Genomic DNA, 21,029 nt, shown 5'->3' with positions numbered 1-21,029 from the left:
GTTAGAGATGGACGCTCACAGGTATTTCCCCTCCACAAATGCACATGGACATGTTCTGTGTGTTGTTCTGTAGCGACCTGTGACGGGGAGAGCCACCCCGCACTGACTCACAGGGCTTAGCCACGTTACCCTGGCACAAGAAGCCCTGCCCCCACAACCCTGCCGGGCATGCTCAGACTGCAGCCCAGTGTAAAAGCCCTGGGAGAGGCTGTCTGGGCTGACTGCCGGAGGAGAAGGACCTCAGAGGAGAGCTCCCAACCAGCAGGAAGACAGCGGAGGCTCTACCTCCTCTTGGGACATACCCAGCGCTGAACACCAAGGAGAAGCAGCCCCTGTGGAGCTAGGGGACCCCATGAGCACGTGGGAAGCCTGCCCGCCGGAACTGGCCCTAGGAGGGTGCAAGAGCGGCCTCTCCCACCCAGAGATGCTCGGCACATTTCGGGTGGATTCCCCTCCAAGGGAGTGGTGGGCTGTCCTGCCACTCAGAGCCCTGGGCCGGGACCTAGTGGAGTAGGGTGGGCCTGGGTCCCCCTACTGGGGAGCAGCCCCACCCGTGATTTGCAATAGCTGGCCATTCAACCCTGCTTTATAGAGCCAGCATTGACTTTTTATAGAGACTCTGACCAGTAGGCTGCTGGCCCCGTCCTTAGAGAGCCCATGATGGACTTTTCATAGCAAGTCCACCCTGGCCAGCAAGTCGCTCATCCCTGCTTCGGAGGGCTAGCTATTGAGTTGCTGGTTGGTCACCAGGCTCTGCCTTAAAAGGCCCACGCCTGACCTTCCATAGACAGCCTGGCCCTGGAGACTGGCTTTCGTAGAGACGTCAGCCAGTGAGCCGCTCCGCTCTGCTTTAAAGGGCCAGCAGTTGGCGCCCACAGAGACTCAAGCCAGTGGGCCCACGGTTGACTTGAATAGTGATTCTGGGCCTCGGGCCCTCCCCCCAGCCCTACTTTAAAGGGCCAGTGACCTATTTGCATTATGGTCTCTGGCCGTGTGGCCGTCTAGCTCGTGGGTAGGGACAGACTACCACTTGTGGGGGAGCACGTGCGGTGGGCTGTAGACCCAGGCAGCCCTAGGACACGGGTCCTGTCCCCCCGGAAAGGGGGAACAAAGCGCTGCCCCGTGACACTACCATACATCAGAGCAGCATGACCCAAACCTGAAATCACTGGACACAGCTGGATACAGAACACCGGATGGGGCGGACCTGAGCTCGGAGAGGGTACCGAGAACGGTTGTTCTAGAGCAGTGTTTCTTAAACAGTGTTCCGTGGCACATTGGTGTGCCGCAAAGCAGTCGGACGTGTGCCGCGGAGGACAACAAAATTCAAAATGGCCGCCCTTAAAGGGGCAGGTGACTTTTTTTTCTCAATAACTTTCTTCCGACCCTTTTTCCCCTGACCTTTTTTTTTTTTTTCTCAACAAAAAATCCTTGGTGTTCCTCATAAAAAAAAATATTGTTTGGTGTTCCTCGGTCATAAAAAGTTTAAGAAACACCGTTCTAGAGGCTGGCCTGGCATGACTTGCTCATGCCCACAGGTGCACTGATGGCAAGATTTGGGGTCAGTAAGGAATTTCCTTGGCCAGAGATTCCATTTTCCCCTGTAACATGGGGCACAGTTTGCTTTCTAGACCTATCCCTAATCTATTCCCAGCCATTGCAGGGGATTTCAGCATGGAATCTCCTCTTCTCTGTCCGCGGAACACAGCTGAGTCACTAGAGGACTGAAATGCTGTAGTCTAACTAAAGGCTTTGGTCTCTGTAGGGGTAGCTGGTGATATTTAATGGCCTTTGATAGACAGGAGATTACACCAGTAGATCTATTAGTCCCTCCTGGCTTTGAACTCTAAAACTCAGAGGCTCCTGACGGACTCTGTGTGCCTTTGATCAGGCCCCAGCATGAAATTTTTATGTAGCACTTTAGATAGTTTGACTTGCATCTAAGGAAGCAGTGGTATGAGACTGTAGAAAGTAACTGCTCTCCGGCCTGACAGCAGGCAAACTGTTCCATGGTACTCTGGCTGTCCTTCAGAGCTGCATGTGGTATACAGCTGTCAGGGGCCAGGATAGCTCAGTGGTTTGAGCATTGGCCTGCTAAACCCAGGGTTGTGAGTTCAAGCCTTGCGGATGCCATTTCAGGATTTGGGGCAAAAATTCATCAGGGATGGTAGTTGGTCTTGCTGAGAAAGCAGGAGACTAGACTTGATCACCATTCAAGGTACCTTCCAGTTCTAGGAGATAGGCAATGCAATCTCTGTTATTATCCATATAGGCAAACTAGGCGGTTGCCTAGGGCGCCAGGTTAAATGAGGTGCCGAATGGTGGCGCAATATCATTGAGGGGTTTGGAGGTGGGGGTGCCGATTGCATGGTTTGCCTAGGGCGCCAGTTGCTGGCAGCTAGTCTAGGGCTGCCCTTGATGGCTGTGCATGGAGCCGTGGTCGGACAGTTGCCCACATGAGGAAGAAAGGACTCAGGATTTCTGTGGGACGTCGGCTTTGTGGCATTCTGCTTTGCTGTGAATCGCTTGCTCCCTGGGAATTATGCTTGGCATTTGCAGTCACGTTACAGGTTGGACCGCTCTGGTCCGGCCCCCTCGGGATCTGACTGATCCCAGATGAGGGATTTTGCTGGACCAAGGGGGGTCATTTCTGGCCCCACCACTGCTGACCCCTGCCCTGCTGCCCCACCAGGCTTCCTGGCTCCTACGTGCAGCCCAGCTGGGCCATGCACTGGCCTTTCTGCCCTCCTCCCCCAAGCCTAGACAAGCCGTGTGCCTGCTCCTGTCCCTTCCCACCCCCCAAATGAGCCACATGATGGGCTTCCCAGCTCCTACCCACTTGTGCCTCCGGCAGCGTCCCGGATCCTGTCCCCCCGCATGCTGGGCCACATGCTGAGCTCCTGTACCCCCACAGAACACCAGACTTCCCCCACCCCACAACATGCCAGGCTCCTGGCCTCCCTCACCCCCCGCAGTAAACGAGGACCCTGGCTCCCCCCAAACTCCACAGCACTGTGGGACTCTCTGATCCTGGAAAACCCGTGGCCCTGCCGAACCACGGATGTTGTGAGACCAGAGAGCCCCAGTTTACAGCAGTGCAGCCTGTACTATCATTCAGAAGTGAGATGTACCATCCCTTACCTCCTCTGGCAAATAAGACCTTCGCATAATCAGGGTGGGTGATGTTTAAAAATGCTGAGAAACTCCCAAACCAGATGGGGAAGGCATACGGGTACTTCTGGCTCCAGGCCTCTACTTTGTTTAAAACCTCCCCTTCTTGTAGAAGCTGCAACAGCGGAGGAGAAATGAGAGACACAAATAAGGCAGGTTGGAAAAATCTCCACCCTAAAGAACTCTGTTAGTTAGTTTACCAGAGATCACACACCCCGACCTCAAACTCCAGGTGGGGCTCTAGTAGGAATCAGCTCCTCAAACCACACATAGGGCCATTTCTTTGGTTAAAAGAAAAAGTTCAGAACACCTTTTGCTCAGAATAAGAATCTGCGTGAATAAACCCGCCTGACCTTTGTACCTCTGGGGTCTCTGATCTAGAGATTCCAGCAGAAGATAAACAGATACTGGCTCTCTTCTCAGGGCATAGCTTCACAAGGCTGGGGTTTTGCATAATGGGTGGGGAAGGTCTAGGTTGAATATTAGGAAAAACTATTTCACTAAGAGGATGGTGAAGCACTGAGATGGGTTTCCTAGTCAGGTGGTGGAATCTCCATCCCTAGAGGTTTTTAAGTCTGAGCTTGATAAATCCCTGGCTGGGTTCATTTAGCTGGAATTGGTCCTGCCTTGGGCAGGGGGCTGGACTTGATGACCTCCTGAGGTCTCTTCCAGCTCTATGATACTATATTTGCATTCATCTCCCCCTAGAAATTTCTATGAAACCCGATTAGCCAAAAGTTCATTCTTGTCTGCCACATTATTTAAAAGAGTCCTTTGACTCCAGAGTTTGAATTAGTCACATCTCCTGCTAGCGATGTTACATACAAACCTACAATAATACATAACCCTTTGCATTGTAAATAAATAACTCCCCAAAAAACTCAAACCTAATCCACTAAGCGTTGGCTTAATTCCATAAGGTTGGTCCAGGTTGTGCAGGGAGATATAACTGAGAGATGCTTCATGCAGGATAATGCATGTAAGGTGTCATTGGAAAGGTTATGATTTACTGACTGTGATTCTCCTATTTAGATGCCAGGGTCACTTTTGTGTCCGATGTAAGGAATACTGACCACAGATCTGTATTTCAACTATGCTACTTTGGGTGGGTCTGCACGCAATGGATCTGCTTTGACAGAAGGCACGAAGCAAGGCTTCTGAGGTCAGAATGGATCCCCCTAACTCACTACACCAAAATCTGACATTACAGAGAGAGGGAGCCATTCACGGAAGAATGCCACAGAGCTTGGATGGGTAAATCATCTATTGGCTATAAAATTCTGTACTCACGGGCGGCGGGTAATGTAGGAAAGGGAAAGCATTGCCTTCCCAAAAATGGCTACAATCCATGATCACCGGGAAGGCTGGGGCTGCAGTTCCCCGGCCATCCAAGAAGGCTGGGGTTGTGGCATGGCAGCCTGCCTCCCCGGCCACCCGGGCAGGCTGGGGCTGGAACACAGTAGCTCAACTTCCTAGCTGCAGGAGAGGACTGGAGCTGTGGCACGGCATCCCCAGTCCTCCAGGTGGCCAGGAAGAATCGGGCTGGGGTTGGGCGGGGCTTGGCTTGGCTTCACAGGAGTGGCAGTGAGGTTCCTGAAGGGCGGGGCCTTGGGTGGAAGGGGCGGGGCTGGAGCTTGGTTTCCCCAGCTGGACCTTCACCCGCCATCCATGACCGTACTATAAATATTTATCAAAGTGTATCAACACGGATTTTGTACTCTCTGGAACAAAGGTAAATACCTGCCTTATACAAGCTGTCTTTATGCCAAGGCGAGGCCAGAGCAGTCCTGTCAGCTCCAGAGGATCCTCTTTCATCTTCCATTTTTAAACAGACTCACAAAGAAATAGGCTCTGATTTGTACACACGGACACTGAGGAACTGAGTCTTACAGCTAAGTCATCCATTTGTCCACTAATTCCAAACGGCCAATGAAACAACATGGTGCAGTAACTAAAGCCATGGCGGCATTGAGGACTTGATTTTCTAGGGTATTGGAAAGAAATTTGTGGAGGCAACACCAGGTTCGTAATAAGCAAGGAGTTAAATCTGGCATCCTCTCTCTCTTCCCTCCTCATTGTAACTGCTCAGTAGGGGAGCTATGGGCCTCATTTTTATTTACAGGAGGGGCACTTAGCACAGCCCTAGCAATGCAAAGGGGCCGTAGACTTGGTGTAAGTTAAATTAAAGATACATTTAAGTTGCTGGAGAGTGATACAGGGGTGTTAGTATAAATAAGAATCAGACCCAAGGGATAGGAACCAGCCTGGTTTATTCTCATGTTCTGCAGACCAGGTAGAAGCTCAGCTCAATAAGGAACTTGCTCGTTGTGATCAATTTTTGCTCATGGTAACTTGTGATCTCTGGTGACAGCAATTTGCGCCTGATGAGAAATTCTTGGTATGTCTCACTTCAGCAGAGCCACCTCACTGGTTTACATACAGAACGTGGCATCAGGCATGAGCCACAACTTGAGGGCTGGATACAGGATTCCCCTGGCCAAGGTGCAAGACTTAACTCTCAGGGTACATCTTCACTATGGAGAAAATCAACCTCCAGGGGTCGATCTAGCGTTTGATTTAGCAGGTCTAGTGTAGACCTCCTAAGTCGAACATTGAGGGAAGCCCCTGCTGGCATCCTATATGCCTCAATTTGCGAGGAGTAATGGAAGCAGACCGGAGCGTGTGCTCCCATTGGCCTCCTGCATGGCAGCAGCTCGGCTTAAGGTAAGCCAAATCCAGCCACACATTTTGTGTAGCTGGATGGTGTACCTTAAACTGACCTGCCTGGTCTAGTGTAGACCAGGCATTCACCCATTAGAACAGGGATTGTCTTTACATTCTGTGTGTGTGCAGCACCCAACCCTTTGGGGTCCTGGTCTGCGACTGAGGCTGCTAGGCGGAAAGGGAATACAAATAGTAAATAATATAGTAGCATCTATGGTCCTCACCCAAAACCATTGACATTAATAGATCAGAGCCTCCTCACCCATCCCGAGAATACCTAGCTGCCTAGGACAATGGTTCCCACTTTTTTATACTGGGGACCGGCAAACCCATTCACGAACTTTTGGCAGACTGGTAACATTTTATTTGTATATTCATTTTGAAACTAATGAAAATGTCACCAAAAGCCCCACCCCCAGAGCCACTCCGAACAGCCGGCTTCAGGTCTGTCATCCCCCTTCCTCTTAGAGTCCCCCCATACCCTGCCCACCAGATCCCCCCAGTGCCAGCCTCCTGTTTCAGGTCACGCAGCTCTGGCCCTGGCTGCTAGAGCAGCCACCTGCCACAGGTCAAGTGGCCCCAATCCCCAGCAGCAGCCACTACCTGCCACACAGCCATGGCCACGGCGGCAGCTGCCCCTCAATGCAGCCTCGGTTCTGGGAGCAGTTGGGCCAGGGCTATGAGGCGGCAAGGGCCAGGACCTCAGAACTAAATATAGCAGCATGGCCCCGGCTCCAGTCCCAGTACACGGAGCATGATGCACTGTGAGTCAGGGCTGGAGCTGGGGCTATGGTGCTATTTTTAGTACCATGGTCTGGGCCCCAGCAGCTGCCACACAGCTGCGTCTCCAGCTGCTCTGAGGGCGAGGCCATGTGGCAGGTGGCTGCCGCGTGTGCCCAGACTGGAACCGGGGCCATGGTGCTATTTTTAGCATTGCGGCCTAGGCTCCAGCCCGGCAGCCACCATGTGGCCACATGGTGGCTGCCCAGCTACTAGTGGGGCAGGACAGGGAAGGCTGGGGCAACCCCACCCCTTGGGAGCAGCTGGGGCTGTGGCAACAAGGCTCAGCTGATGGGGTCAGTGGGACTGAAATTCTTCATTTACATGCACCTTACAGGGAACCCTGACCTTATCCCCAGCCTCCAGAGCGGCTGTGGCCCGACGGTTGGGAACCGCTGGCAGAGGGCACCTGAAAATTTGGGGCACCACTGGGTCTTAATGTCCACTCATCCGCCTCTTCTTACCCACGTTCTGTGGCCCTGCTTCTGCAAGACAATATCTTGTTAGCTCTGGCCGGCTTTGTCACTTTTAAGTTATTAGCAGAGCCTGTGAAAGAGCCATTCAAGGGGTAATGAAGCCACTTAGCAAGCATTTGCCAACCCCAGGTATGTACCATCTGTTTCTGGATTTACTGTGTTAGTCTACAGGGCCTTAGTTTAAAATACAGGCCGTCCTCACTATAAGTTCAGGATACATACCAAAAATCTTGGATTTATAGCAAAACAACCTAAAGTGGGGAATTTCTTCCCCGTGGCTGACTTTCATTTGTGCAAATTGTGGTGTTTGGGGTTTTTTTTTTGTGTGACTTAAAGAGTGGGGAATGGGAGGATTTATAACGCGTCAGTTCCTACAAGTGTCAACTTGTTGCAGAACGGCGACTTGTAGCAGGGACGCCCTGTATTTCACTAGTGTGTTGCTAAATTGTATACAATCACATCTCTCAAAAAATTGCCCCCCTCCCCACCTGCTGTTGGACTCAGCGGTACCAGTTTAATAGGACTTCCAGGGGTCCCATATCTCCTAAGGAGGCATGATCCTATGTCAGATTCACACGTGTTCCGATGCTTTAAGGAAGCCCTCGTTTTCTCATTAACCTAGAAACACTGAACTTTGGAATTCAAACATGACGAGCTCGTAAGCACTTTGCATTGTGGAGCAGACTCAGAACAGACTTTCACTAGATAATAATTAAAGACCAGGTGCTGGCACTGATTGCCATGGGGGTAAGACCACGCCCTGTCCCACCGCCCTCCCCCAGCCTGCTCTCACTGCAGCGGCAGGAAGCCAAGCACCCTAGCCCCAGGAAGAAGCGGAGTGCAGCAGGCTGGGAGAGGGTGGTGTGGTGAAGCGGAGCACGTTGCTGGATGCTCCAGCTCCCCTTGCTACGGTGAATGCAGGGGGAAGGGAGGACGACCCCTGCTATCGCACTGTGCAGGCTCCCTGGGAATCCCCTGACTTGCGTTGCTTGGGGGCGGGGGCTTGGGCAAGGAGTTGGGCAGGGGCGGAGCTTAGGAAGAGGTAGAGCGGGGGTGGGGTGGAACAGAGCTGAGCAGGGCCTGCCGCTGGGGGGTTGCCCAAGCCCACACCCCACTAGGGACAGTCCTGGCTACGACAGAATCACCTGATGGGCCAGCCCCCTTTTCGGCTGCCAGAAGCCACCATCTCTGCATTTAAGTTTAGCAGCTGTAGCAGGTTGCTGGCTAGTCAGTGTTTACATCTCCAGCTGCAAGTCCCCACCCTCCTGCTCTGATCCAGGACTGTTGCCGCAATCTCTGGCTCTGGGTCTGACCTCCCCATCCCCAGCACTGTGCCCGGCCTCTGATTCCTGCAATGACCACTAGGCCTCACCACTGCTGCTCCGACAACAAAGCCTGATGGCTCATGCCCTGGTCCATGACAATCAGTGCTGACTTGCGGAGCGTGGGATATGTAGCTTGTGCAGGCACATTACAAACTGATCACTGCTACTTGATGGTCTAGACAGTATTTGGTCCTGCCATGAGGGCAGGGGACTGGACTCGATGATCTCTCGAGGTCCCTTCCAGTCCTAGTGTTCTATGATTCTATGATACATTTCATTTGGCAATGGATTCAATGAAATTCTACCAACAGGGGTAGCAATATGCCCCAGAGCCTCATTATCTGCCGTGTATGGAAAACTGATTCTAATGTGCATTCTGCCCTTCTGCAAAGGACATACCACATGGACAGCATTGCAGCTTTTTCACTCTCAGTTCACTCCCTAGTCAAACCAGAAGAGACCCGGGGCTAGTGGGTGTAAATCAGTGTCGATGTCCTGGTTTTAATGAAGTATTCTCATTTGCAGTGGGTGAAAAGCCGACCCATAAGGCATCACAAACAACGTTCCCTCTAATCTTTTCCATCCATGTGTGGATTTTTCCCATCCATGTGCAGAATACATTTTATGTGCACCAAAGCATGTGCAAATGGGCACCACCAACAGAAATATTGCAACCTAGCTGTGGGTGCTCTGCTAATCAGCCAGGAGGCATTTGAATTGCTCCTGAGTGGCTGCACAAGCACGCAGCTTACCGGGAACACAAGATGTGTCCTCTTCTTTTGCCCTCAGTTAACCATTATTTTTTTGTTGTGCTATTTGAACTGGCCTGTGTCTTTTTTAGAGGAGGCTGTGAAGGCTAGGACTATAATAGAGTTTAAAGAGAAGCTAGATAATTTCATGGAGGTTAGGTCGATAAAAGGCTATTAGCCAGGGGATGAAGTGCTGTCCTTGGCCTTTGTTTGTCAGAGGCAGGAGAGGGATGGCAGGAGACAAATCGCTTGATCATTGTCTTCGGTCCACCCTCTCTGGGGCACCTGGTGCTGGCCACTGTCGACAGACAGGCTACTGGGCTAGATGGACCTTTGGTCTGACCCAGTACGGCCGTTCTTATGTTCTTATATACACAATGCTCCTTAGATAATGACTGCAGAGCAAGCATTGGATAGTGAGATACATGACTTACCAATTATTTATATTAGCCAAAGGGGCACGAGGAGGAATTCCTTCTGCATGCATTTACACTGCACCCGTAGCTCGAAATAAGCTATGCGATTTGTTTCAAATCAGTTTTGAAATAGAGGGTGTCCCCACTATAAGTCGCCTGGCGAATTCCATTCCGCATTAAAGTTGTTGATGCTTGTAGGAACTGATGCATTATAAGTCCTCGCATTCCCCACTCGTAAGTTGCACAAACCCCTCCCCCGAATTTGCACAAATGGAAGTCAGCTGTGGGAAAAAAATCCCCTGCTTTAAGTTGTTTCGCTATAAGTCCAAGGTTTTTGGAACTTAACTTATAGCGAGAACGGCCTGTAGCTTATTTCGTAATTTGGTGCTGTCTGCACAGTGCCAAATTTCGAAATAACCCGCTATTCCAAAACGTCCCTTACTCCTTGTGGAATGAGGTTTACAGGGATGTCGGAATAGCGAGCCTCTTATATTTCAAAATAACGGGCTTACTGTTAAGATACAGGATAGCTATTTGAGATCCCTCCAGTGTCCCGAAATAGAGCTGCCATGTAGACATAGCCTCAGAGTTCACAAAGACATACCATATTTATTTCAATAATATATAGTATCTGATAGTATCGTATTTGGGTTAGTGGCTTAGGTGCCAGGGGATTACTCATTGTTTTTAAAGTTACAGACTAACACAGCTACCCCTCTGAGAGATTATTTCAGTAAGATTCCTGTATGTATACACACACACACACACACACACACACAGGCTACCCCTCTGAGAGATTATTTCAGTAAGATTCCTGTATGTATACACACACACACACACACACACACACACACAGGCTACCCCTCTGAGAGATTATTTCAGTAAGATTCCTGTATGTATACACACACACACACACACACACACAGGCTACCCCTCTGAGAGATTATTTCAGTAAGATTCCTGTATGTATACACACACACACACACACACAGGCTACCCCTCTGAGAGATTATTTCAGTAAGATTCCTGTATATACTCTCTCTCTCACTCTCTCTCTCTCCACCTCCATTCCGGGAAGCTTTTTCCTTTGTCCCCTGCCTTGTGTGGTTTTCCTTTTTAAATCACACCCCCTTCCCGCCCCATGAAGTGCAAACCCATCCCTTTGCCTACCTCGTGGACATGGCCATACAGCCAGTGGGTCGGATGGCCGGGGAACCTTCTGAACGCTTTGATCAATTCCTGCTTCCTGTGATACAGCTGAATGGCTTTCAACAGCAGGCAGGTCAAGCAGAACACGGCCACCAGGTAAAAAACCCGGTAGAACTCCACTCCCAGCCAGGCCCAGAAGGGCTTCAATCCTCCCTCCAGCACAGCTGTCATGTTCCTGCTGCTTCTGTTTGATTCCCCCCGAAAGACAGGCCCCCCTCCCTTAGCTGCACTTATGAACAGCAGCCTCAGCCAATGCGGTGCAAAGAGGCAGAGCCTCCAAGGCAGGCTTGCTGCCAAATCATGAGAGCCTTTATTGGAGCAAAGAATCCAGGCAGCTGGCTGGGGAGGGGAGAAGATTAAGGGGGGACCATCACAGTGACAACTTGGCCTGTCTTTCCTGGACTGTATCGCTGCAGGCAAGGCTGCAAAGCAGGTGACACTGTCACCGCATCTAGGTCAATCATTGCACAGCACGGAAGGTCGGGTAGAAAAATCAGCCCCACTGAGCCACCCGCCTTGCTCAGGCTAACGAGAAATGTTGGTTAATTGAGCACCATCCTTCCTGTGCACTGAATGCCTCAGGACGCCGGTGGGAAAATGAGTATGCAAGCCTGTAATTAAATGAGTATGCAAGCATAACCCAGGCATAGAAAGAAAACAAATTAAGGCTGCCCTGGCAGGACCAAGCACCGTGGTCAGTATTTTCCAAAATGACTGCTCCTCTGGCAGCCCCCCGTTGGGGGTACTTGGCATGAGGCGCACCCCCCCAAAATACAGGTCACGCCGGGCCAATCCGATCCTGAGCTCTACCGGCAGAGGCGATTTGCTAAGGACTGGCTGCTGGAGCGCTGCGTGTGTTTGTGCACGCACAGGCCTGCCAACGGGGGGAGGAGGGACAAAGGGGGCAATTGCTCCGGGGTTCGGAGATTCAAAGAAATCTGGAGCTTCTGCAATGGGGCCTGGAGTCCTGGGCCTCTTTGAATTGCCCCGGGCGGGCCGCAAGTCTTTCAGGGCAGGGTGGAGGGCGCACACCGTTAGGGTTGCCTGGTGTCCAGTTTTGAACCGGACAATCTGGTATTTGAGCTTTCTGTCTGGGAATCAAATTGAGAAAATACCAGACAGATAAAATGTCCGGGGTTTTCTAATTAAGTTTTTATTATGATCATGAGTATCAATACGTAGTGGCATACTGCCTGGCTGGTAGACATGCTCGCACTGTGTGAGGGTGTCTACCAACCAGGCAGTATGCAATTACACAGTAGAGGGGGGCCAGCGTGGGATGAAATCCCCGGGACTGGACTCGCCCATGTGCCCTGCCGGGACTGTGCATGGGACAGGCAGCACCCTGGGATCTACATGTGTCCGGGCCAGTCCCGCTCTCCCTCTGGCTGGTTTCCCCCCCCCACCGACTCCTCCTCTGGCCAGCCCTACTCTCCCCGATCTCCTCCCGGTTAGCCCCGCTCCCTGCTGTCTGGTTCCCTCCTGGCCAGTCCTTCCGCCGCCTCACCCCCTCCCGATTTGAGATCAAGTGCGTCCACTATTTTTTTCAAACCATCTGGTAACCCTACACACTGTGGTCTGGGTGGCCTTAAGGACAGACTGACGTTGGTCCTACCCCTTCTGCCCAAAGCCCCACCCCTTCTAAGGGCACAGAGCCGGCCACACACACTCACCTTGCCCTGCGGCGGCTGTCGGCCCCACTGCGTGTGCGGGGATGAACTACAAACGCCACCGGAGACAGAAGGGAGCAAAGAAGCACCAGGTTCCAGTCACAGAAGCCCGGGTCACGTGACTCCAAGGGTATGTCTACACTACATAGTTTTGTCGGAAAAAAGACCGTTTTTCGGACAAAACCCGAGTTATGTCCACACTGCAATCACATTCTTTTGAAAGTAAATTGAAAGAACAGAGGGGTTTTTCTGGTATTGCCAATTCTCTTTCTATGAGGAAGAAGCCTTTTTCTGAAAGAGCTCTTTCGGAAAAAGGCGTGTGTGGACGGGGAAGAGGGAGTTTTTTCGCAAGAAGAGGAAAAAGCACAGATGCCTTGGTGGTCACTCCATCCATAGCAATCACAGCTTACATGCAAAATAGCATCTATTCAGTGTGGATGCTATTTGTCCAAAAAGCAGATTGTTTTTTTAATGCGCTTTCTCAGTGTAGACGTTCTCTTTGGCTATGTCTAGACTGCAAGCCTCTTTCGAAAGAGGCTCTTTCGAAAGATACTTTCGAAAGAGCCTCTTTCGAAAGAGAGCGTCTAGACTGCACGTGGAACTTTCGAAAGAGCAAGCCGCTTTTTCGAAAGAAAGCACCCAGTGAGTCTGGATGCTCTCTTTCGAAGAAGCCCTATTTACATTCAAGAACGCCTTCTTTCAAAAGAAGCACTTTCGAAAGAAGGTGTTCTTCCTCGTGAAATGAGGTTTACCGCCGTCGAAAGAAAAGCCGCGTTCTTTCGATTTAATTTCGAAAGAACGCGGCTGCAGTCTAGACGCAGGTGAAGTTTTTTCGGAAAAAGGCTACTTTTCCCGAAAAAACCCCTGAGTCTGGACACAGCCTTTTAGAAGACGTTTTTTCAGAAGATCTCTTCCGGAAAAGCTTCTTCCAAAAGAAGCCTGCAGTCTGGACATAGCCTGAGAAAAGCTGAGAGAGAGCAACTTTGGGTACAGGGCTGACCAGAAAGAGACTTGGATCTTTGAACTAAGAAACTGCCCTCCTGCTCTTTGATTGCTCTTGTGTTCAGAGGAAAAGGACTTGATGAACATTCTTGATAAATTAGCAGATTGGCACCCAAGAAATACCAGACTCCAAGGTACAAGAGGCCCCAAATGAGCTAACTGCTCCGGTCAAAGGCTGTAACAGTAATGTTTATCACCAACACGGACAGGTGCCAAATGGAGGTTTTTGAAGTGAATGCAGATTTGATTAACTAATCAGGCACATTTACTGCCTTTCTTGATGCCCTGTCTGAAACAGTGGTCTGTGCTAGCAATACCAATTTATTTCTTCAGGGGTGGGAACCTCAGGCCCGGGGGGCAGATGTGGCCCCCGGCTTGCATGGATCCGACCCCTGAGGTTCAGGGCTTCCCCCCAGCATTGGGGAGCCTATGCTTGTGCTCCTGCCTCTTTCCCCCCTGTAAGGACTGAAGGCTCTTTATTATTTTGATGGACTCCATGTTGTTTTAACAAACTCCATCTTGGACAATGGACTCCATTTTGTCTTACTAAACTCCATCTTGGATTGTGCCCTGCACTGGAAAACCAGCTCCAGCCGGTTTTTCCCGCCAAAGCTGAAATTACCTCAGGGGTGCACTACGCTGAACACGGCTCGGGACATTTTGCATCTGGCACAGAAACTGCACTCAGCACCCTCACTGCTTTTCCCGCCCAAGGAACAATAAAAGGACAGTCGGGGTGGGGCTCTTGCTCTGCTCCTCCGGAACACTTTGCTGCTCGGTCCTCCGGTCCTTGGCTTGTTGCTGCTTCTGGTCATCCTGCTGTCACTCCGTGGTGAAGACTCGGGTGAGGCCTACCGTCCGGCTACAGGATAGACACTGCCGGAGGATTGGAATCACTGAGCTGCTGTGGGCGCCTCCCTTCACAACCTTCCCGGAAGGGTGTGGGGATTTGTGTCTAGGGGACATCCAGCCGAGCTCTTAGGTTCCTTTGCCTCATTCTGGAAGCCTGGTCCTTGTGGTGAAAGCCCTCTGAAACCTAAGGAATCCGTGATTAGCCCAAACCGGAACAACATCTCCGTGGGATCACCTAGGTATGTCTAGACTGCATCGCTCTGTCGGCAGAGGGATGCAGATTAGGCAGGTGACATTGCAAACGAGGCAGGGATTTAACTATCCCATGCCTAATTTGCATAAAAATGGCCAACTCGGCACTTTGTCGGCAAAAAGTGGCAGTCTAGAAGGGGATCTGTCGAGAAAGAAAGCCTTTTTCGACAGATGCTGTAAACCTCCTTGCAGGAGGCACAAGGGATCTGTCGAAAAAGGCTTTCTTTCTCGACAGATTCCCCCTCTGGACAGCCACTTTTTGCGGACAAATTGCTGAGTCGGCAAAATGTGGCGGCCATTTTTATGCAAATTAGGCATGGGATATTTAAATCCCTGCCTCATTTGCAATGTCAACCTGCCTAATCTGCAACCCTCTGCCGACAGAGCAATGCAGTCTAGACGTACCCCTAGCATTCCTCCCTGACAGCAGGTTCCCCTGCTGAACGGTAGAAGATCCTAAGCTTGCCTCCTTCCTCCATCTATAAGGCTATGTCTAGACTGCAGGCTTCTTTCGAAAGATGGTCTTTCGAAAGCATCTTTCGAAAGAGCCTCTTTCGAAAGATCGCGTCTAGACTGCAGGCGGATCTTTCGAAAGAGCAATCCGCTTTTTCGAAAGAGAGCACCCAGCGAGTCTGGATGCTCTCTTTCGAAGACGGCCTCTTTACATTGAAGAACGCCTTCTTTCGAAAGAGGAACTTTCGAAAGAAGGCGTTCTTCCTCGTGAAATGAGGTTTACCGCCATTGAAAGAAAATCCGCGTTCTTTCGAAATAATTTCGAAAGAACGCGGCTTGAGTCTGGACGCAGGGGAAGTTTTTTCGGGAAAAGGCTACTTTTCCCGAAAAAACTCCTGAGTCTGGACACGGCCTAAGTGTCATCTTGCATTTAAGCCAGACACCTGTAAAGTATTTGAATACTTAGCTTGTTGTATTGCGGAATTCTTTACTATCTTCTTCTCTCTTCTGATTCGAAGGTGTGGGGTTGGTGTACTGCGGTTCATTTGTTCTGTGTTATCACATGCTGTGTATTATTCAAATTCTTTAATAGATTGGTTAAATTTATTTTGGAGTTGTGTTTTTATTGGGGCCATAAGAATTCCCTGGTGATAGATACAGTGTCAGGGGATCTATGCTTCCGGTGTCAGGAACAAAATCAAAACCAAGATCAGATCCTAGTCCAAATTTCATTAATTTCATTGTTATTACTGAGTTCCGCCACTCGCTATGGGGCTGGAGCACAAAAATCTACTAGCTTGGGGCCCCTTAGTGTCGGGTGTGTGAGGGGAAATTGGGGAGTGTTTTTCAGTCATGGACCACGTCAGTGAGGGTGGGGTTTTTTTTGTTTTTGTTTTGCTTCTCACCTGTGTACAGCCCTCGACTGATTTTTCTGTGGGCCAGCAGCCCCCAACCCAAAGCAGGTTCCCCACAAAAAAGGTTCCCCACACTTGCTTTAACCTATTCCACTCACAACATAGCCTGCTAAGTATAACTGAATCCTTCCACTGAGAGACTGGCTAAGTCACAAACCAAGACCACCATGGATTCGCAGCTGCGAGTGTATTTTCTGCCTGTGTAGGCTGCAAGTGACAATGATAGGCAAGATGGGGGAGGTAATATCTTTCATCGGGCCAACACACAAAGTGGTGCCTTTTTAATGAAAGGTGTGCTTTTGAACCAGGTTAGCTGAATAGATCCGACTTTCAGTCTGAACGCTCCTGTGTCTGTTTAAGGGTGTGTCTAGACTACAGTGGGTTTTGTTGTTTTTTAAAGTGGCCCTTTAAAAAACAAAAAAAAACGTCCCCTGCGTCTAGACTGCTGCTGTGTTCTTTCAAAAATACCAAACATAGTGGGGGAAAAAAATTGGTTGAGCAAAAAAAAATCACAGACGACCCTCTCCCCCCAAAAAAAGAGGCACTGAGCCTTTAAATCCCTTCACCGCTCCCACCACCACCACCACCAGATGTGGCGGGGAGGAATGTCCCAAGCAGACTTCCATCTGAGAATCAGAAAATCCAGGACATTTTACATATCCAGTATTTTCTGGTTTTTTTAACAGACAGAGACTGCAAATTCCGGACTGTCGGGGCCAGTACCGGACACCTGGCAAATCTACCCACCCCACATTCCCAGCCCCATGCTGAGCCCCTCCTCAGCCCCCTCACCCTGATTCCTGCACCCCATACCCTCCAGTGTCCTGCCTTGCCCCCCCACACCCCAAGGCCCTGCCCTGACTTCCGCACCTCCTGTTGGCATAGGGGTGTGGAGCAGCAGCTGCCTTGACTTTGGATTGATTGTTTTTAAAGTGTTGGCAAAGGCTTCAGCGAGGAGCTTTTATCCATATTGTTATAAATGTAAATAAATAAGAGAAAGCTAGTTGTCAAGTTCAGCTGTCAACGGTGATTAGTGTTGGGACATACACCCTCCATGGACAATCCTGACTCACTTCTGACCTGAAGTTCACGTTCTGCACATGCCTCTGCTTATTCACCCAGACAACACCTCAACGTCCCTGCCCTGTTATGGGGAGAACAATCGCAACAACCAGCAAATGACACGCTTTTCTGGACGCTCCTTGCGGTGATCATCTTGCTCCACCTACTTGCAACAAGCCATCTGTGCTACATTCGACAGCAGCCTGGGAAAACAATGCTCTTTGCCACTGTTGAATCGTTTGTCCCCCGCCTTTCTGGACACCATGTTACAGAAGGGGGTTACAGTGCGTGTCTTCATGCCTTGGGCATTATAACAATCTGGTCTGCCCCTTGAAGAGTCAGGGGGCCTGGAGGCAGCATGTCAGGTTTCATTATCAGGTCTAGATGGGAAGGGTCCTGGGTCAGGGGGTTTTGACAAAGGGCTAAGAGTACACCATGGGAGGAGGACTATAGGAAGCAGATGGACTCATGTGGCAGCCCTAGGCTATGTCTACACTGGAGGGTAGAACGGAATTTCTTGCGCAAGAACCCACAGAGCGTCCACTCGGCCCACCCACTCTTGCGCAAGAAGACTTACAGTAAAGCGTGGGAAGAGAGGGCTTCTTGAGCAAGAGCAACCCTCTTTTCTAACAAGTGTAAGCCCTCTTGCGCAAGAGGGCAGTGTGGACGCGTGGCAGGGATTTCTTGCGCAAGAAAGCCCTATGGCTAAAACGGCTATCAGAGCTTTCTTGCGCAAGACAGCGTCCACACTGCCATGGATGCTCTTGCGCAAAAGCACATGGCCGTCCGGACGTGTTTCTTGTGCAAGAGTTCTTCCGCAAGAACCCGCCAGTGTAGACATAGCCCTGAAGCGGAGAAGAGATGCACAGGAAGGTCCTCTGGGCTCCTGCAGCATGCTTTGGCCAGGAGAATAGCCTTATTTGGGGCTTGAATAAAAAAACATCCTGAGAAAGGGGCTGATCCAGACTTCAGGCCTGGGGTCAGCTCCCTCCGGGCTGGGGAACAGGCCAGCAGGCTACATGTATATTGTAAAGAAAGTGGCTTTGTGCAATTCTTCAGAACTACCATTGTATCATGAGGTTCTGCTATCATTCTGCCATTGTAGTCACTAGGGATATGTCTAGACTACATGGCTCCGTCAACGGAGCCATGTAGATGAGGTTTCTAGACATAGGGAAATGAAGCGGCAATTTAAATAATCGCGGCTTCATTTACATCAAAATGGCTGCCGCACTGTACCAATCAGCTGTTTGGCGGCACAGCGCAGTAGTCTGGACGCTCCACAGTCGGCAAGGGAAGCTCTTGTCGACGGCCAAATTATGCCTCGTGGAATGAGGTTTACCAGGGCGGTCAACAAGGGCTTCCCTTGTCGACTGCGGAGCGTCCAGACTACCGCGCTGTTCCGCCAAACAGCTGATCGGCACAGCACGGCAGCCATTTTGATGTAAATGAAGCAGCAATTATTTAAATTGCTGCTTCATTTCCCTTTTTTGAGTACACTAATCTACGTGGCTCCGTCGTCAGAGCCATGTAGTTTAGACATACCCTAATGGAGCTACTATTCCTGTTTCACGTTAGCAGCACCATGGTTGGCTTTAATTTTGTCACAGTCAGGACTCAGATTAGCAGGTTGCCAATTTTGGCTGGATGTATTCCTGGATGTTTCATCACATGACATAATCATTAATTAAAGATTAATCTTTAATTCCTGGAAAGTTCAGGATGATAGGGGAGGGTTGGAAAGTCAACAAAGCAGGTGTATGGCAGAGCAGAGAGGGAGGAGAGGAAGAAAGATATGAAGATGGATGGATGAGGTGGACTGACCAAGAGTTAGGAATCCTTTTGCTGAGTGGAATTTCCTACATCTCTGATCCAACCAGACTGGAGGGAGTGAATGACTCAGGCCAGGTCTACACTACACCCAGAAGGTCAGGTTGAGGTATGCCATTCCAGCTACATAAAAGACATAGCTAGAGTCAGTTTACCTTAAGCCAAGGTTGGCGCTGTCTTCCCAGTGGGAGGCCAATGGGAGCAAAAGCTCCCGTTGGTTTCCCTCACTCCTCATGACTCCAGAGGTACCGGCGCCGACTGGAGCCACCCTCAGAGTTTGACTTAGCAGGTCTTTACTAGCCCTGCTAAATCAAACAGCAGAAGATCAATCTCTGGCCCATCACTGGAGACATGAACTCAGGGAAGTGAGGGGAGAGGGGAAGAAAAGCATTTTCCCTTGTTAAAGATAATTAGCACTATACAGTCCTTTATATCTGCTGGCAGGAAGAAGAATGTGAGTAGTGCTTTATTCCATTGTAATTCCCTGTAACCATTGCTGAGTCAAAGCTCTAGCCACAGCAACCTACCTTTGTGTTGCTGGTGTAACCCTGTTGAATAAAGTGGTAGAAACTAGATCTTCATTGTGTCTCCACCGCTTCACTCTTAATCAGAGAAGGCCACAGGTTGTGGGTGACAGAGCCTAGCAAATTCATCTCTGACAGCAAATCTGGCAGAGACAGTCTCAGCCTCACTAGAGCCAACTTAGTGGTCCCAGCCAAGCCTCTCATCATGGTGGTTGAAAAATGAGTTACAAAGAGAAGTGACCTCGACGAGGTGGTCTCAGGGATGCTTGAGTGAATTGTCTGAGAGTGGAGCGAACAAAGCACATGTTGGACATACATGCCACTGGGCGGGTGATATTTCATGTGTACTATATACAGATTCTCTTGGGTGATGCTTCCTGTTTTCATCCCCAAGTATCTACAGCCAAAGAACACAGGATTTGTCACAGAAGAGAGCCTAGCTTCATCTAGTTTAGCTTCCAAACTCCTTCCTAATCAGAACCGATCTCTGGCTTGCGTACACGAGCAATGTCTACTACTTGATGCTTCAGAAGAAGGCATACTCCTGTACGCCCCATAACTGCCCGCCTTCTGGTAGCGTGTGAACACATATCCTTTGAGCAACATCCGTTGGAGGGGGTGGGGACCTTTCTTGTCTCCTACAGGCGCTTATTCACCTTTCTCCCTGAAGCCAGTTTGATTACTTTATAATCTAGCACGAACAGCTGCACATGCTATAATCAAGCCACTGGCAGGCCCTTGTTTATTTAAATTCAGCCTTGGTGTTTGCTGTACTGAATCCTAGAGAAATAATGAAACACGGTGTAAGAATAGTCTGTTCTTGTTTGCTTAATGTCTGCTCAACGCATTCCTCGTTTTGAGGCCTTATCTCAGTAGTGGCCAACCTGTGGCCCCAGGGGCTGCCCGATGAGGCCCAACGCGGGGTTTTATGTGAGTCCCACCAGACATTTTGTTGACTGCTGCCCAGGCGGGAGCTGCCCGCTGGTGTCGGTCCAGGAAGGTTTTTCTCCCAGGGGTGTGACTAGAGCAGTGGTTCCCAGACTTTTTGGCATCATGCAACCCCTTTTTCATTTTTGAAAAACCCTCATGCCTCCCCCTCATAGCAGCAAAACTTGTAGGCTGTGTTTAGACTGGCACGTTTTTCCGCAAAATCATCTGCTTTTGCGGAAAAACTTGCCAGCTGTCTACACTGGCCGCTTGAATTTCCGCAAGAACACTGACGATCTCATGTAAAATCATCAGTGTTCTTGTGGAAATACTATGCTGCTCCCATTCGGGCAAAAGCCCTCTTGCGCAAATCATCTGCGCAAAAGGGCCAGTGTAAACAGCACAGTACTGTTTTCCACAAAAAAGCCCCAATCGCGAAAATGGCTTTTTTGCGGAAAACTGCGTCTAGATTGGCCACGGACGCTTTTCCGCAAAAAGTGCTTTTCCGGAAAAGCATCCTGCCAATCTAGATGCACTTTTCCGAAAATGCTTTTAACGGAAAACTTTTCCCTTAAAAGCATTTTCGGAAAATCATGCCAGTGTAGCCGTAGCCGTAGAGAGAGAAAAAAAAAGGAAAAAAGGAACTGAACAGGGCAGCAAAATTTGATGGGGGGGGGGGGGCTTGGTTGCCTT

The 21,029-nt window shown here is 50.1% G+C and overlaps 1 protein-coding gene across 2 annotated transcripts in view; it reads right to left on the bottom strand.

Moving 5' to 3' along the window:
- LOC102452942 (cytochrome P450 4B1-like) overlaps positions 1 to 11,066 on the bottom strand; it is a 39,826-nt gene extending 28,760 nt beyond the window's left edge. For both annotated transcript variants that reach the window (XM_006111448.5, XM_075935922.2), the window contains exons 1-2: positions 10,812 to 11,066; positions 3,142 to 3,286 (exon numbers count right to left, since the gene is read on the bottom strand). In XM_006111448.5, coding sequence (XP_006111510.1) covers positions 3,142 to 3,286; positions 10,812 to 11,021 — 355 coding nt within the window. In that variant the 5' untranslated portion in view covers positions 11,022 to 11,066. The remainder of the gene's footprint in view (positions 1 to 3,141; positions 3,287 to 10,811) is intronic.
- Positions 11,067 to 21,029: the final 9,963 nt, after the last annotated feature.

This window comes from Pelodiscus sinensis, chromosome 9, assembly GCF_052426305.1.
Source record: "Pelodiscus sinensis isolate ZL-2025 chromosome 9, ASM5242630v1, whole genome shotgun sequence".
NCBI lineage: Eukaryota > Metazoa > Chordata > Testudines > Trionychidae > Pelodiscus > Pelodiscus sinensis.
The sequence above is the reverse complement of the archived record's forward strand: the minus strand, read 5'-3'. Positions and strand labels throughout refer to the sequence as shown.